The sequence below is a fragment of the Electrophorus electricus genome, chromosome 14 (assembly GCF_041902795.1).
Source record: "Electrophorus electricus isolate QZ-2024a chromosome 14, ASM4190279v1, whole genome shotgun sequence".
Classification (NCBI taxonomy): domain Eukaryota; kingdom Metazoa; phylum Chordata; class Actinopteri; order Gymnotiformes; family Gymnotidae; genus Electrophorus; species Electrophorus electricus.
The window spans coordinates 21,481,613-21,499,325 of NC_137510.1; the positions used below are offsets into that span (position 1 = coordinate 21,481,613).

Consider the following 17,713-nt stretch of genomic DNA (forward strand, 5'->3'; position numbering starts at 1 on the left):
AAAAATGTGGTTTCTTGCTTATGGACGGAATTTTGCACATTGTCTTGACATAAGTTATATTATTTAATGATATCATTTAAAGGGAGAAAATTTCCATAGTAATCTGCCAGACAAATCACTTAAATTACACCAACAGCACCTTCCCTGTTTGAATAAGGGTATAATGTCTTAGATGGATGTGGGCTAAAGTTCATCTGAAGTAAAGCCATTTGAGAGGAGGTTGAAGTATCACTCAGTAGGTGGCAGTATGACTACCGGACAGCGTGAGATGAATTTGTTCAATCATCTGCATACACAAGACAATGCTGGCCTTCACCCAATGCCCATATTCGTTTCTCTGTTGACACAACCACTAGTCAGCCGCAGTAACTTTGCTGAAGAGTTTCCATGACCCATATGAACACAAAAGGTGACATTGAAATCTTTAACTCCACTTTTTTCCAGCTTCAAGATAAAGATTATTTAAAAGAATATCTGTGGAGAAACTCGGGGCTTGGTCTGGGGTCTATGTGGAACGTTATGTGTAAGTGTCTTTTGGCTGGGTGTGTTAGACAGGAGCGCATTACGAAGGTCTTCTTAATTATAGCCCTGACCTCAAAATCGGTAATGTGGGGTTTCATAAATTAAATGAATGCTAAGCTTACACTAATAGAGAATAATGCGCAGAATGAAATAGGAATAATGCTTGAATTAATAAAATAATTACTGTATGTCCAGACATGAAACCAGACATAAAAGGAAATGCCCTAGACATGCCTATGTGTGATTACGCAAGAAAACATATGTACGAGACGGTCAAACAGGTGACAGCTGAGATGGAAAAACACAAAAGCAGAAGTGGTGCAAGGCGAGAAAACCTATAAGTTTGTCTGTTGCAAAGTTATGCTTTAGATCCCACTCGCACTGCGTTGTGAAGTGACATCTCCAGAGCTCTGCATTGATAAAAGGTCACAGGGTAACGCACTGGTTGCTGTCTCTTCTTTCCTGCATTAACGGACACGACAGTAACTTCACAGCAATCCAAAGTCATCGCCTCTGGGCCACTTGTCTAGACGTTAAACTAGCCCAGGGCTATGGCGTAGACCAATGGAATCTTTATAACGTAAAATATACAATACAAAAGGTAGCAAATGATTTAAAGTTCCAGTTGAGACATTTAATAAGGTGATATGGTTTAAGAATGACAGAATATCCAGCTGTTTGATTATTCGTGTTTTTATTCGCAATGATTAAACGTGATTAGGCTACGTTTTAAATCTATATTCTAAAAAAGCAAAGGGGAAATGTGACATTCCACTTTTTTTGGTGTGCGTTGAGTGGGCTCTTGAAATTGGGCTGTAATGCAGTGCAATCGGATCGTTTTCTGTCATTTAATTACTTCGTGGAATTAAACTTTATATGGTCAGGCAAATTTAATGTTGATTCGTAAACAACATCGCGTATGGGAAAGTATTTTCTGTGTAGCACGTGTACAATATGTACAATATGTACAAGAGAACAAATAGTGGGCTATTTGATCGGGTGCCCATGTAGGGGTCGCCGTTACATGCCCCACCTACGTGCACTGTAACTACCATTCCTCCACACACACCCTTCTCAAGATGCCACATATCCACGCGGTGTCCACGCGGTGTCCACGCGTCTTCGTTGGGCACTCATTGGTTAGTGGAAACAAAAACAACTCACTTGACCAATGAAAACGTTGATAAAGAAGGCATTCACAACTTGCACGCGTCGCCCACAAGTAGGTCTACCACGCAGGTAGCATCATATTCTAAGTAGGCTGCAGTGGTTGATAAATATATCGTCAAACTGTGGCAACTCATTCAGTGTTTACCATAGATCCAAAGGACTAACACTGACAAATTAACAAAGCGAGCTTAAGTGTTTCACAAGTTATTGCTCAGCGTAGAAACTTGATTTAAGCGGTCAGATAACGGTGCAAATAATATACATTAAGTTTTTAATTATAGTAGTCCTTTAACTGCGAAAATGGTTGTGCTAACTAAGAAACCAAAGACATTCGAGATTCAATTTCGTGATCCAAGCAAAGCGTTTTACTCCAGTGGAGATAAGGTTTCTGGGAAAGTGATCGTTGAGGTATCCGAGTTGACCAAAGTAACGGCGATGAAACTGTTTGGAATCGGCTGCGCCAAAGTGGAATACAGTAAAGGCAAGCAGCGCTGTCGGGAAGAAATAGACTACCTGAAATATCAAGATGTTCTTCACCTTGACCAACAGCCCACAGGTAAGAAAGTTATCACGGCTCCACCATTTTATGGATTTGTTTAGTATATTAGCGCTTTTAAAACTGATAATGGTTCGTTATCCATTCATTCTGCAGTAATAAAGTGTCTTGTGGATTTACTGCAGCAAAGATGCAGTGTTGCATACATGGTTGAATTGTTCATGTGCCATGCTTTTCAGACTTAGATGGCTCTGTTATACTGAGACCTGGAAATAGATATGAGTACATGTTTGGGTTTGAGCTTCCCCAGCCAGGGTAAGCATCTTTAGGTACTGTTGGTATAATCAAAGGATTTCTGTTGCTTGTTCCACTTTTATATCGGTAAGTTATGTAATCTACTTTTTTTTTTTCACAGGCAGCTGGTATCCTCATATAAAGGCAAATTTGGGGCTGTTCAGTATTATGTCAGAGCCATAATGGAGAGGTCCCCCCAACCAGATGTGGAGTGCAAAAAGTACTTTGAAGTGGAGGAACCAGTTGATGTCAATACTCCTGCCCTTACGGTGAGATAGCACAGATATACTATAATGCTTAGCTCATGTTTATACATTTGACAGTGGTAAGTACTATTTTTCAAAAGACAAATGAAAAAAAATGGGAAAGAGTGATCCTAATCTGGATAAACCTGAACATTCCCTCCTCAGTCTCCAGCCACAGGTGCAAAGGAAAAGAATCTCACCTGCATGTTCATTCCTGATGGCAGCGTGTCCATCGCTGTCAGGATCGATCGTAAGGGCTACTGTCAGGGCGAGTACATCTGCATTGATGCCAAGTTCGAGAACAGTTGCTCCCGCATCATCATCCCCAAAGCTGCCATCATAGCCACTCACACTTACCTGGCCAATAGCCGCACCAAAGTACTCCGCGAGAAGATCTCAGCTGTAAGGGGCGACCCCATCATCTCCGGCATGTGTGACATGTGGCAGGGCAAGAGCATCCGTGTGCCCAAACTGAGACCCACCATCCTGGGCTGCAATATCATCCACATGGACTACACTCTGATGGTAAGCACAGCGCAAACTCTACTCGCACCATAATTACAAGCGCGCATACAGTTGGGCCTTGATTGATAACATGTGTCTTTAAACCTGTACATCTCTGGTGACACAACCTCACAGTGTGCGCCATCTTTTCTTTTTGGCCCTCAGGTGTATGTGCATATTCCCGGCAGCGAGAAGCTGACCCTGGAGCTGCCCTTGGTCATAGGGACAATCCCTTTCACGGGCTTCACCAGCCGCTCCAGCAGCATGTGCAGCCAGGGGGGGAGTGCAGCTTCCAGCAGCCTTCCCTCTATGCCCTCCGCCCCCCCAAGCTACAGTGAGATCCCTCCACATGGCCACCTCGACAGCCCCCTCACTCCACTGCTGGACGACTACGACGAAGATGACTGCCCCATCTACATGCATACCGGAGATGACCATCGGACGCCCCCTCCTTCCTATGCAGAGGTGCACAGATTTCTTCATTTGCCAACTTGGCCCAGGTGTTTGCGAAGTTGTTATATACGTACACCCAGGTGAAGGCTTACAACGTATCCCTTTTGTGTTCCAGGTGGAGGAGGAGTGCACTGGCAGGGGTGTTTCCCTTCAGTTTGCATGAACAGTTGCGAGAACTTCAGGAGAAGATGCTGAGACCTAAATCCAACGGCAAAACATCATCAGCACTCTGTTAAGAAGATGAAGATGGAAGATAGTCAGAGAGCTACCTGTGTTAACAAAAGTTGTTGCTAGTTTTAGACTGATTATGTAATGGTGTTAAAACAAAGCATGTGTTAAGTTATAGGAGAATCGGTCTCCTTATGAACATCGTTAGACTATACAGTCTGCTTTTTTTCTGGGGTATCCTTGGTATTTGAGATCTGAGAGTTTTTCAGATTGAAGTTACGCTTTGCCATATTGGTGTAATCTCAAGGCTGCTTTTATTTTCATTCCAGATGGGAGTGTAATAAAGTTGATTATGAGCAACGTTAATAACATCAGTCAATATATGCATTTTAATTTATATTTGTCCAGTTAGAGTCAGAGGACAGTGATGTGTTTTTTATTTCATATAACTTTGTATCAGAGTGGTTTGTTTTTCTTTTACTATGAGAAATGTTACATAACTATAACTTTAATTAGTGATGTATCTACAAGGTTGCTCAATAATGCTTGAGCACGGAATATCTGTAATTTAGCTGTGTTAAGTATTTTGACAGAATTTAAAAATTTTACATCTAATGCTTTTTTAAATACCACTTTAAGGGCAAGTTATAAATAAAACTACAATGAAAACTTTGACTTTTACACTGCATAATTTCTCACATGCTAAAATGGTTTTGAGAGACAGCAGAATTTGGCCATGTGTCTTCCTTCTTCATTCTTGGGCTGGGAATAGTCTGGTTGGAGCTGTGTGTGATAAGGGCAGAAGAGAAACAGACACACACTGACCTGTTTGTTTAACAAAGGTCTATGAATTGTGGTACACTTTTATATACATCTTAATAAGAACATGCTTTTCTTATTAAGGGGAAACCTTTGCCTGCCATAAGAATATGTAAATAGGCTTGGGTTAGACTGAATGGCACAGATCTACTGCGGGGTAGGGGAAAGGTCAGCAACAGGATATAAAGAGAACTTATGACACCAAGCCCTTGGTACCCAGTATTATTAAATGGGCATCTGTTGTATATCAAGAGTGGTTTTAATTACTGTATCAGCTGTGCTGGAAATTATTCAAGAGCTGGAGAATGATGAGTTCACCATCTTCCAATAACGTGGTACTACAGTAACTTCTCCACAGCCTGACACACTGAATGAGTGAGTATAACAATAGACAGTATGTGCTAAATGCAAGATATGCACGTTCACTTCCTTATGCACTCACAATATTGCACATATGTTCACCTACAATTAAAAAAAATTAATGTTTTATACCTATCAGAGTTAAATATACACGATATGTGAATCTTTAGTTAACTATTTAGATTAGATTAGATTTGATTTACACTGGGTACAGTTCTGCCTGCAATATAGCATATTTGAAGGGTTATTTGTCATTACTGTTCTCACTTGATAATGTCACTATTGTAATGTTGAATCTGCAGTGATCCGATTAAAATAATATGAAAGGCTGAACTGGCATTCTAGCCTACATTCAACTAATTCAAGTCCTCTGACTACACACTTCAACACTGACTCATAAAAAGCTAAAGATGAAGGTTGGTTGTTGTTTTTTTCCTGGGAAGCATTCAGCGTGGGAGAAGGCATGCTGCAGCACAGTGTACGTGACTCATGTCAAGGACGAGCCCAGCAAGTCTGTAGCCATTGGCTCAGAAACCCGAGGCTGTTGTTTACTCCCTCTGCAGCTGTCCCGGAGAGCCCTCTGGAAAAGGAGCGGGATCCCGCTCTGCGCTTGCTTTCTCCTTTTCGAGCTCTCCTCAGCCTGCAGCTCCCTCCAACTTTAGCAGCAAGCATGCAGCGATTCACAGAAGCCCAGGCTGCCTCGTCATCTCTGCATGCTGTTGTCATGGCCTTGTGTGTGATTACAAACATGCAGCTCCACTGAATATTTGCTTGTTTTTCAAACCAGGCAGTGGTCAGTCTGCCCGGAGTGTTGTACAGACTTGGAGGCAGTTCTGAATCTGTAGTGACATTTCCAGCACAGGGGCCTTTGTGTTTGCTGCGCCATTCAAACCGAAATGTCAAGCAGGCTCTCTCTATTCTGAAGCACAGCCAACAGCCTTTCTGCACACATGCATGCACACACACTCACATACACACATGCGCACACAAGCTCATGCACCTGCACATTCACATGCACACACACGCATACACCTGCATGCGCAGACATGCACATACCCACACACAAACACACACACACACACACACACAACCACACACACACACACACACACACACACACACACAACCACACACACACACACACACACACATACATATATATATATATATATATATATATATATATATATATATATATATATATATATATATACTAATGCACATGCATGCACATGCACATGCACGCACACACACACAAACATGCACATATGCACATGCACACACATACAAACACACACATGTCCACACGCACACACACAAAGACCACACCCATTGAGAAGCTCAGATTTTGCTTTTGCCAAAGTGCAAAAGTGCTACAGAAAATGTACATAAGTTGTTGCTTTTTGTGAATATCCACCAAAGCGAATGAGCTGAGAGTATTACTATACAGAAAATCAACAAACTGTGCATTCCCATGGTTTTCCCATTTATTTCCATGGTAAATTTCCACTTAATAAGTGTGATAAGTGTGTTCAATGTAGTAGTGTGTCCTTTGCTAAAATGCCCTCTTTCACCTAGCCTCAGAGCCAGTGTCATGTAGGCAATGATTGGTTGATAACTTGTTTCATGTGCTCAGTGCATGATCTGATTTATAATCATCTTGCTTATTGTGGACCATGGAAGCTTGGTGAAAGTCATGATGACTGGTACATGGCATGCATCATTATAAATACCAATGACCAATGTTCTATCATTTAAAAAGGCTCTACTCCTTTTCCTACATGATTCTGTAATCTTTGGCATTTGACCTAAGCCTCTGGTTTCTAAGAGCCATGCCTATGCTGACTAACACTATCTGAAATGGATAGCTGAGACCTAGTTCTGACAGCGAATCAGAATTTGTTGAGCATCTGTAACTGTATCCGGCAATGTCAGGCATGAGAATAAACTGTTCTTGTATGCTGCTATCTGTGCTCAGGAGGAACAAGTACAACAGGTTACTGTTGCAGCACTGAGATAGCTGGACTAAAGCAATGAGTGGGCTTTCACATGAACACATAATTCCTGCCGTTTCAATTTACACTGGAAATACTACATTTTTATGCCACTTTCTATCTAATGTGCCAGATGAGTTTGTATCCTGCCAGTCTGGTCTTTACCCTTTGAGGCTTAGCTCATAGAATGGCCTGGTGCCAGACCATAACATGGCTTGTGGTTTTTCATTTGACTCCAGTATGGTGGAGCCCAGCCGGTTAGTATCTGTGTGCTGACATCTGCATTGCAGACTCATTTGTCCTGCTCTGGGGTTCAGCCAGCATACCCTTTATGCCATGACTTAACCTGTGGTGCCCCGTCACAGTGTCTTTCAGCTTTGAAAGGGCTGCAACACTAATATCACACCCTCATAAGTCCCTTAACGAAATTCTGAACTTTAGTGAATGCAATAAAATCTAACAATAATTTGATACGTTTTTTGGGTTTTTTTTAAAAAAGAGGAAACTGCTGCCCTGTTCGTCTGATTTATGAGATGTCCTTGTTTGGGTGTTGATTGAGTCTCACAGATGTGCTGCCAATCTGTGCTATGTGGAAGCTCTTCGAGCACAGGTTGCGTAACTGTATCCAACTCATGTTTCAGGCCGGACAGCTTACGTGACTCTGAACACTTTCGTCGAGCAGTTGGGGACAAAGTGAGAAAAGCTGAACACCGATGTGACAAATCAGTCCTTAGTATTTCTACAAATACAGCATATCTGTAACATGCATTTATAACATTAATTTAATTGATTTATTCACTCTTTTGCTTATCCCAATTACTAGTGGTCTATTAAAATGAAATATATTTATTTATGATATAGTTCTGATTTAACAATTAATATAATGTATGAAAAACATTGAATTATGTTGATTCATGATAATTGTCGAAACCCTACAATGTGTATTTTGAACACCCTGACTCATTGGATAAACTACAGTGAAATGCCTTACAGGGGGAAAATGACAGGTAAAATCAATACTTCGCAAAAAGGAATATGTGTAAAGCCTCAGGTACCAAAATAAATTATGTTCTTGCTATATAGGTCTGTGTGTGTGTGTGTGTGTGTGTGTGTGTGTGTGTGTGTGTGTGTGTGTGTGTGTACGTGTGTATATGTGTGACTAGTGTAGGAGTTCTGGACAGAGTGTTCAAGAGCAAACATCAATTACAGGGGAAAGGCAGGTTGCTGGAGGGAGACAGAAGGGAGCTGAGAGGAGAGTGTCGTGAAGCCTACGATTGCTTTTGTTTTCAGCACACGACCACTGTTCCTCTCTCAGACGTGCCAAGCGCTGAATCTTAATTAAAGGGGATGAAAGACACAAAGTAGCATTTGCTCCCCTCAGCAGGAATTATCAAACTGGTGTGTGTGCGTGTCATGAGTGATTCTGAAATCCATGTGTCCATGTGTATATAAATGCTTGCATTCCCAGTGCACTACAGAAATATCATTGTCCCCTGAGCGTCTTGAGTACTGTATAATCAGAGTGTCAAGAATCCTGTGCAAATAATTTTATAGGTGTTCCAGCTTTGATTTTATAGTAATGGAACAACAGTTTATACAATTAGAAAATGCCAGAATATGCCATGTTTCATATTGAACTGAATTTGGAACACAAGGATGTTTGCTAGGAGAGGAAGGTGCAGCATGTGGTGTTACAGGGATCAACGCTACAGATGCCTGTAGTGGACACGGTCCTACTGGAAGATCTGCTGGGAAACCATTTGAGACACTTACGTGCTGTGTTCAAGCTCTGATTAGCAACCCTTGTATCAGTGTCAGGCTCATGTATCAGTACTTATGCTGAGGATTCAGACCAGATGCTGATAAAGCACCAGGGCCATTATTCATTAAGAAGCTGCTCAAAAACCTGGTTCTTCAGCAAAGCTGCAGTCACATCGTCAGTAATAGTCAGTGGTTCTGGGGCTTTATCACAGGAGTTACACAGATTAATAACAAAGCAAGTCTCAGTGAGGGTGAGGTGTTAAATCAGATTTGTTCTAAAGACATTGAACTTTAGATGTTCAACACCAGGTCAGCAAGATTATTAGAGAGCTGTTGGGAAAAGGCAGTATGCCTGATTTCACGTCATACTGGGAAAGTGAATAGAATTTCACTTCATATTGTTTCAAACTGAACCAAACCAGAGCAGTTGTTTGAGAGTTCCCAGTTCAGCTGTTGCCCAGTTCCTCACGCTGTGATGAAAAAGCTGCGCAGAGCTACATCAGACTCCTCCTACAGCTGCCCTGCCCCCTCAGCTGCCCTGCCCTCTCAGCTGCCCTGCCCCCTCAGCTGCCCTGCCCCCTCAGCTGCCCTGCCCCCTCAGCTGCCCTGCCCTCTCAGCTGCCCTGCCCCCTCAGCTGCCCTGCCCTCTGAGCTGCCCTGCCTTCTCAGCTGCCCTGCCCTCTGAGCTGCCCTGCCCTCTCAGCTGCCCTGCCCTCTGAGCTGCCCTGCCCTCTCAGCTGCCCTGCCCTCTGAGCTGCCCTGCCCTCTCAGCTGCCCTGCCCTCTCAGCTGCCCTGCCCTCTGAGCTGCCCTGCCCTCTCAGCTGCCCTGCCCGCTGAGCTGCCCTGCCCTCTCAGCTGCCCTGCCCTCTCAGCTGCCCTGCCCTCTCAACTGCCCTGCCCTCTCAGCTGCCCTGCCCTCTGAGCTGCCCTGCCCTCTCAGCTGCCCTGCCGTCTGAGCTGCCCTGCCCTCTCAGCTACCCTGCCTTCTGAGCTGCCCTTCCTGAGCTCTGGTTTCACTGCTGTCATTTCTACTGGATGAGTATCACTGTTTCCCTGAACCTCAAGTCCAATACCTGGAAGAATATCCACCCTTGAAGAAACGTTCCATTTAGAACTGTATTGCAGTTTCAATATGCACCTATTTTATATATTCACATTATTTAAGAATAATTTATGAGCTTGTCATTAGTTGTGAGTCTTGATTTGATTTGCTTTGAACTTATGACCTTGTGGACAAGGTTATACCAATGTACAAACTCTGATCCTATAAATTTCTCACATGCAAATTCTTTAATATTCCTTAAACTGTTCCTGTTACTTACTTAAAATCGGTTTTGCTATAGTTCTTCAGATTAAGTATCTCAGAACATGCCCATTGAGGTTTTTCATTCTAAAATGGTTGCCTAAAGACTCTCATGAAAAACAAGAGTTGGGTAGATGTATTTACTCTTGTGTCATACTGCTTATGTTCCCATACAAAATCCAGAAAGAGGCCAATGCCCTGTATATATTCAGATGGATGGTATGATGTCAATGAAAGATTACTCTCCAAAGGTGGTCTGTCAGTATGTTCATTAATCTAGGTTTATGAACATTGCTGACAAGGTAACATTCACTCAAAGAGTTTGTAGCAGGCTTAATTATTTTTTTTACAAAAATGCCTGCTTTAGAGATCATTCACACTGTGTAATAATCATTAGGCTTAATGGAACAAAACCAAATAGTCTAACAATATACCTAGGTGCAAAAAGTACAAGCTATATTCTGCTTGAGTCTTTTTAAAAGATGAATGACAGTTATCAGAAAGCTGACAGTAGTTGTAGTACAATAGGAGCAGGAAGCGTAATCTTCACGCAGATGTAAAAGCCAAACTGATATTTGTTCGCTGATACCGTTTTTAAAACCCACACCATGCAGCCTTTTATTATGTAAAAAAACTGTGCTCGGTGAAGGTTTTGTCATGAGTATATTTTTCTGGGTAAAGGTCCTGTGATGAGTATATTTTTTTGGGTAAAGGTCCTGTCAAGAGTATATTTTTCTCGGTAAAGGTTCTGTCATGGGTATATTTAGCTATAGAAACACTCCACCTACTTGCCTTGCAAGAGAACTGCTCCTGTAGCAAGATGACAATTTAACACAGAACTCAACACAACGCCAAACGTCTTCAACAATCTGACATTCTTTGAATGCCTTATGCCAATGACCAGGCCAAGGCACTTATTTAAAACATCAATTTATTGTGCTTATTGTCACTGACACAAATGTGTCTATCACATAGCATCACAAAATACAACAAAGTCCCCAAGTACTAATCATTAATAATCTTTGTCTTCGATTCAGCTGTTGTTGGTTTGTGCTGGTGGGTCAGGAGGAACATCACATGTTAACAAATGTTATCCAACTACTGAATTCAGTTCTTGTAATATTAAAATGACTAAAATATAATGTATAAACTGACTAAAATATAATGTATAAAACATTCAAATTTATAAAAATGTTTATATTCATTATTAACTCAACAAATAAAACAAAACATAAAAATAAATATAACTGCTACTGTTGATGAATAACAAACACTTCAATAAAAAAATATACACAGCTCATTGTTAAAATTCTACAAACACCTCCTTAAAATGGAAAGCTGATGTTTCTTTTTACAATTACTTTAAGCAAAATGTGAAATTTACTTGTAATTTTACTTGAAAATTTTCATTTTTTTGAAAAAACATTTCAAACAAGATTTAATTCAATTGTCAGAAACACGCTGGATTCAATAAAGTTAGGAAATTTCTTGAAGAAAATCTGACCAATTACATCTATAATGTAGGTTTCCATTGGCCACTGGAAAAAAACTCAATGAGTGGAATTAATTACATTTTACAGTGTAAAATGGTTGATTGCTGGATTCAGTTCTCCACATCAGCATTAGTAAATAGCTTCATCCATATTTTCATCGCTGTCTGCACCAAAGTCTTCGCCATTGTCAAAGTATGACATGATGTAGTCTGTTTCCTGTTGCACACACACAGACAGGCAGTTGGAGCACAGAGGTTCCACAGAGGTTTTCCTCTGACTGAAGCGTTCCACAGAGGTTTTCCTCCTGACTGAAGGGTAAAGCGAATCTTACCTCTTCAAACTCTTCCTCATCATACTCCTCCTCACCCTCTGCCTCCTCCTCCTCTGTTTTTTTCTTCTCGCCCTCCTCTTCATCAGAACTCACCTCCTCCTCTTTTTTCTCCAGCGTCTGTTTAATAAAAGGCACACGTGTGACAGTGGAAGTTGTTCTGCTGTGTGAAGACAGACGTAATGTCTCATCTACCTGTGAAACAGCACAGAAACTACAGTAGACTGCATTATGAGGGGAGGGGGGGGGTGTGTTGGGGGGTGCTCTACCTCCAGTTTGCGGATGATTTCCTCTTTGTCCACTCGTGGCTGTTTGCTTTGTTTGGGAACAGCTGGGGTCTCTGAAACAATACAAATTCCCCAACGGTGCGACTAGCTGGGTTGAGTACAGGGAAGAGATATGCTAAAAGGGCACGGCTGTGTGTATCACTAACCATACTACAAAAAACATTTCTTCAAATGGCACATGGCTTAAAACTAAATATGCTGCTCACATCTATCAGAGGCGCTTTAATCCTGCAGCCCTGACACCTCTCATCGCTCTCTTCCTTCCATGCGTATGTCATCCCTGTCTTCAGCCTTTCATTTAGGATGCGCGTGTAATGGTGCAGAGTGCTGTCTTCCTGATTTCCCCCGAGACAGCGATGAGTCAGAACCTAGCCTCAGCACTTAACCACTAGACAACAGGCCACCTCTCCCATGCACTCTCATTTATACCATTTACCCTGCTTTAAGATACGCGGCTACAGGAAACGGCAGAGTGCTGCAAGATCACGCACGGCCCGTGGCGGAAGGCCACTTAGGATTCATAACACAGCAGTGCTCCGCTACTCACAGAAGCACATCTACAGCGACACACAATTGCTGCCAAAAGCTCCACACCTGCGTGGGGCGAAGACTCTGTGTCTCTGTCTCTGTGCCTCTGTCTCGGGGGAAGAGCAGGCAAGTAGCTGTGCTAATCTCTGTGAATGGTCCTGCATGTAAGGACTTATCTGAGCTGCTCACTCACTCTCAATCAGAGGCCTCTTCGTCCGCACACGCAGCTCCTTTGGCAAACGCCTCCAGTCTGCAAAGACACTCTAAAGTCATTTATATAAAAGAAACAAACAAATTATATATATGTGTGTGTGTGTGTGTGTGTGTGTGTGTGTGTGTGTGTGAAAAGAATTTATCCAATGATCAATAATGAAAAATAATTTAACTGTGAATTGAATTACATGAGGTAACAGTGTGAAACTGGTGTTGACAAAACACATCCCAAACAGTGTGATAATCATCCACTGCAAAGTTTTCAATAATTTGCAATATATTACTTCCCTGAAACAAGGCTGTACATGTGAATGTCGGTGTGCTGCAGGCTGAGCGCTGCCTGGCTCCAGCCCTCAGACTGCCCTGAACTGCAGCAGAACCTGGGCCTTCTGTTTCTAACTCACCCTGTCACTTTCAATTTGCCCCACACTTCTATTTCAGACTCCCAACACTGCCATATAATTGGTTTAATTAGCGTACCGAAAACCAATCCCGACTTCATGGCAATTTGTCATTCAATTAACGTTGTGGATTCATGTTCAGAAATTCCACGGGAGTGATGAGGTGATGGAACAGGCCGCACTCACATCTCCTGATGGAGTTCCAGACCAACATCCAGTCCAGTCTCATCATGTTGGTTGTGGAGCATTCTGAAATGTGTTTAAACAGGTAAATGAAATCTACCTGGGCTCCATTCTATAGTGTTGTCTGACGGTTCACCATTCTGATATTTGTCAGAGTAACGTTCCACATCTGGCAAAAGAAAAAAATAAAATAATAACAGATGTTTATATGTAATTTGTAACAAAGATTCCTGTTAACACAACATGAAGCACATTTTTATTTACTAAAAGAAGATTCTAATACAAGCAATGGGTAAGCTCCATATGAATCTCCATATGAACTTGTTATAATGTGTAAAATGATGTCACAAAATTACACAATCATAGCTGAGTGTACTAAATAACTGTCACCACAATAACCCAAAATTAAAACCTAACCCTGGAATCACTGCATTTACTAAATTTGCTTTACAAAAGTGGTCACAAGCTTGGTTTCTTCCATCAAGGGTCAAACTGCTGCAGAAGATGTTAATAACCATTAATCTGAGACCCAGTGCTGAGTAGGGAGAGACAGTGACCTTTCTTGGGCGCCACAGGCCGTATGTAGAAAGGCAGAGTCTTCATGGTTCCTCTGATTTCCTGCTTCAGGGCGAGCATGTACTCTGCCTCCTCCCCTGTCTGCAAGGGTACTGGCTTGTGCTCTAAGGGCTTTCCATTCAAAACAAGATGACAGAGAGAACAGACCATAATAAACACTGACTCCAACCGCCATTAAAATATTACAGTGATATAGTGAATTACTGGGGTTGTCTTTAAAACACATTATTTATTACAGCAATAATTCAATATTGGCACTGTGGTTAATGTGAACTCTTATAATCGAAGGGGATATTAAATTAAAATAAAAGAAACTGCAGGTGTCAAACACATCCACATAAAAGCTTTATAGTTCTTGAAAAAGTGAACATAAGGGACAGAGCACAAAGTTGTATGGAGCCTGTTGCAACCCATCCAGTTCAAATGATGAGTTTAGTGATGTTCTCAAGTCACACTTCAGTATTCGTATTAGAGTATTACAGTATTATAACAAGGGCACAAGGGTAGTGATAGCTCAGCAGTTCATGCACTGAACTAGTACTCAAAGTTGCCAGTTCAATCTCTACTCGTGCCAAGTTGCAATTATATGGGTTTTGTTTATTTATTTTTTAGGATAAAAGTGTCAACTAAACGCCAAAAGTATAATAACTATCCAATGATCAATGCTTTATAAAGCTTTAGCATGTGATCCTATCTATCTCCAAAACTGTTTGTCACCTTAGTACATTTAACTTACAGGAAACAGTGCTGTAGGCTGGATGGTTGAAGGCGGGAGGTTGTCTCCTTTGGCTATTCCCACTGCCTCCATGCAGAAACTCAACTGACCTCGTCCTCTGCCACGCCCTCGTCCCGCCATTGTACGGTCATGTGAATATCACAATACTAAGATGTGTCTTCTAAAAATAGACCAAAGCCATCAGAGAAAGATATAAAGCAGAACACGTTTCAATTATGTTTAGCTATCTGAAGAAGGCAGCATTCCCTAAAGGATGCGTTTCCTACCTACCTGGCGGAATCGTACAGTAACTAAACGTGGCGGCTGAAACATACGCCAAGACGTGCCTAACTTGTGAAATCTTGTTATTACCTCCTAGCAAATAACAGCTCATATAGTGGCTAGCTAGCTAGAATACCTTTACTTCATTAAACTTTCAGTAAACCTTTTCCTAAATAAACTGTCTAACGTCTGAACCGTGACAGGTCCTCTAACAAGACAAAAAAGTACAGAAAGCTATCTATCTTATATAAACAACGTTGTGGTTAGCTAGCGGGACAGCTAACCTAAGCGTCATGCTAATTTTACTGCACTGTCGATAATCGTGTGATGAACGAAAGCCTGATTAACTCGTGCAGTTTAGCTTCTGTTTATTGCATGTTTGTAATTAAAATATATTGCGAACATTTTATCTAAGACAAGACAAGAACGTAAGCTATCTAAAGACTTGATGCGAAGTTCCCCGCCAAACAATGGAAACAAATCTCCGGTGCGTTCCGTTCAAGAAAATCTTCCCAATGGTAAACACTTTCGATAAAAAAGTTCCTCTTTGGCAGTTACAAGCTAATAGCGAATAATAGCCATTATCTCAATAGCTAATAATAACCTTTAATAATATACTGCCAAATGTGTCCGACTAATTAAATATATTATGACCCTCAAAATCTCGGACACGGGCTGTTTAGATGACACTTAGTTAGCATTTTAGTTGTAAAAGAGAAGGGGTGACAAAATATTAATTCCGGAAATGTAGCTAACATTGTGGTTGTGCCATAGTAACAGTTCTTGTGCTGTTCAGTTTATAAAGTGTTTATTAGCTGGTAGAGCAAGGTGCTAGCAACACCAGGGTCGTGCGTTCATATCCCAGGAAGCACACAAACTGCCATACTGATATTTGCTTAGAGCGTGCGAAAAATGTAAAAATGCAAACCATGCAACTGGTAGAGTACGTGGATTGTTTCAGATACAGTTTTCCTACTGCCCTATAGGTCACTTAGTGGAGTGTTCACATGTAATTATCTAGTTAGTTTTGAAGCCAGACATTGTTCTCTCATCGTTTCAAGATTCCAAGGATTTCGAGTTCTTTACTTTTGAACGTCTGTTAAAAATCTTATAATAACAAAATAACTGATATTTAGGTTTACTTTGTGTACCCGATCGCAGTATTTTCTTTGGCATGTCATAAACGACTCACTGAACTGTTTATGGGCTCAGATATGGACACTCTAAACTCGCCAGATTCTGAGCGTGAGTGATCTTATAATTCAACAGCGTTGGGGTTCGTCATGTAACACTTGCTGCAACTTATATCACCCAGAGGGTGCAGCAGGGAGGAGAAGTAGCAGGTGTTTGGAGCGCAGTTGTATTTGGGGTCAAATGCATTACTTTTCTAGCCAATGAGTTTCAGTCTGTAATGCATTACTAACGCATTCTGACAGTTGTAACAAAGTTACATCATTAGCAAACCCGTGTTTATCAAACATCTGTGAGTATTTCATGACCCTGTATAGTTGCTTACTGATGTTATTTTTTATGATGAAGTAGACAGTGAACATGACATATGAACAACTAAGTTAGAAATATAAAAACTAAAGGGCTTTGGGTTAAATCTCAGTGCAACCTTCTGAATTACTTTTACAGCCGTGTCAAAATTTCACAAAATAGAAAATTAAATGTTTGGTAAAATATATTAGGCTTTGTTTAGGCTAGATTAAACAGAACCCTCTATAAATGTTAAAAACTAATATATATTTGTATAACTCTTAAGAAAGATTATTAAAATAACTGATTTAGCATGTTTATGATCTATTAAATCAGGGGTGTCACTCTTTCTCTCACACTCTGCCTCACACACACACACACACTCACACACACACACACACTCACACACACACACACACACACACACACACACACACACACACACACTCACACACACACACACACACTCACACACACACACACACACACACAGTCAGCGGCATGTGCATGTCACCGTGGGAACGCTTCTGTCGGAATCCACAGAATCTGTTACCATAGAAACTGTGTTCCATAATAGCTACAGTCACTGAGTTAGTATTTATGCAGTCTGGGAATTGTATCACACCCCTACTTTCCGTGAAGAGTGCCTCAATTTATTCAGGCCGCAAATTGTAAAAGCAATATTTAAAAATTATGTAGAGACAAGACTTGCTCCTCAGCAAGGTATAGCCTAGTTGATGGAATTTCAGAACAACTGCACTACAACTTAACTTGATGAAATGTCTCTGCATCCAAACTCCTGACACATGAACATCATGCTGCTTAGACATGAAGGTCAAGGGAGACAACAATCAATCTGTGTTGCAGAGATGTTGTTAGTCAGTTTTTTACACACCATTTCCAATTGTAGAACCAATGCACCAATCTATCAATATAGCTTCAGCCTATATATCAAGTGTTACACAATAAACTGTCATACACATCACAACATCATGTGTTTCTGCATTGACGTAGGGCCTTCCCTCAGAGAATAAACGCTGTACTTAAAAGGCTGAACACTAGATAACAAAAACTCAACCAAACAATTGAATAGATTTAAGATGACAGTCTTATCAGTGATGAGATGTATAACATAGCC

At 41.2% G+C, this 17,713-nt stretch overlaps 2 protein-coding genes across 3 annotated transcripts; one reads left to right on the forward strand and one right to left on the reverse strand.

Moving 5' to 3' along the window:
* Positions 1-1,768: 1,768 nt before the first annotated feature.
* On the forward strand, positions 1,769-4,524 carry txnipb (thioredoxin interacting protein b). 2 transcript variants are annotated; one of them, XM_081696858.1, is made up of 6 exons: positions 1,769-2,248; positions 2,428-2,503; positions 2,604-2,751; positions 2,893-3,252; positions 3,367-3,696; positions 3,800-4,524. In XM_081696858.1, the coding sequence occupies exons 1-6, from the start codon at positions 1,993-1,995 to the stop codon at positions 3,845-3,847; spliced, it is 1,218 nt and encodes a 405-aa protein (XP_081552984.1). In that variant the 5' UTR covers positions 1,769-1,992; the 3' UTR covers positions 3,848-4,524. The 2 variants fall into 2 exon arrangements, with proteins under 2 accessions (XP_081552984.1, XP_026855856.2); XM_027000055.3 differs by having other exon boundaries at positions 1,777-2,248; positions 3,397-3,696.
* Positions 4,525-11,003: 6,479 nt separating this feature from the next.
* Positions 11,004-15,737, reverse strand: polr3glb (RNA polymerase III subunit GL b). Its single transcript, XM_027000066.3, has 8 exons — positions 15,106-15,737; positions 14,836-14,995; positions 14,081-14,210; positions 13,624-13,692; positions 12,920-12,976; positions 12,181-12,251; positions 11,915-12,031; positions 11,004-11,799 (listed from the first exon to the last, which is right to left on the reverse strand). The coding sequence occupies exons 2-8, from the start codon at positions 14,953-14,955 to the stop codon at positions 11,713-11,715; spliced, it is 651 nt and encodes a 216-aa protein (XP_026855867.1). The 5' UTR covers positions 14,956-14,995; positions 15,106-15,737; the 3' UTR covers positions 11,004-11,712.
* Positions 15,738-17,713: the final 1,976 nt, after the last annotated feature.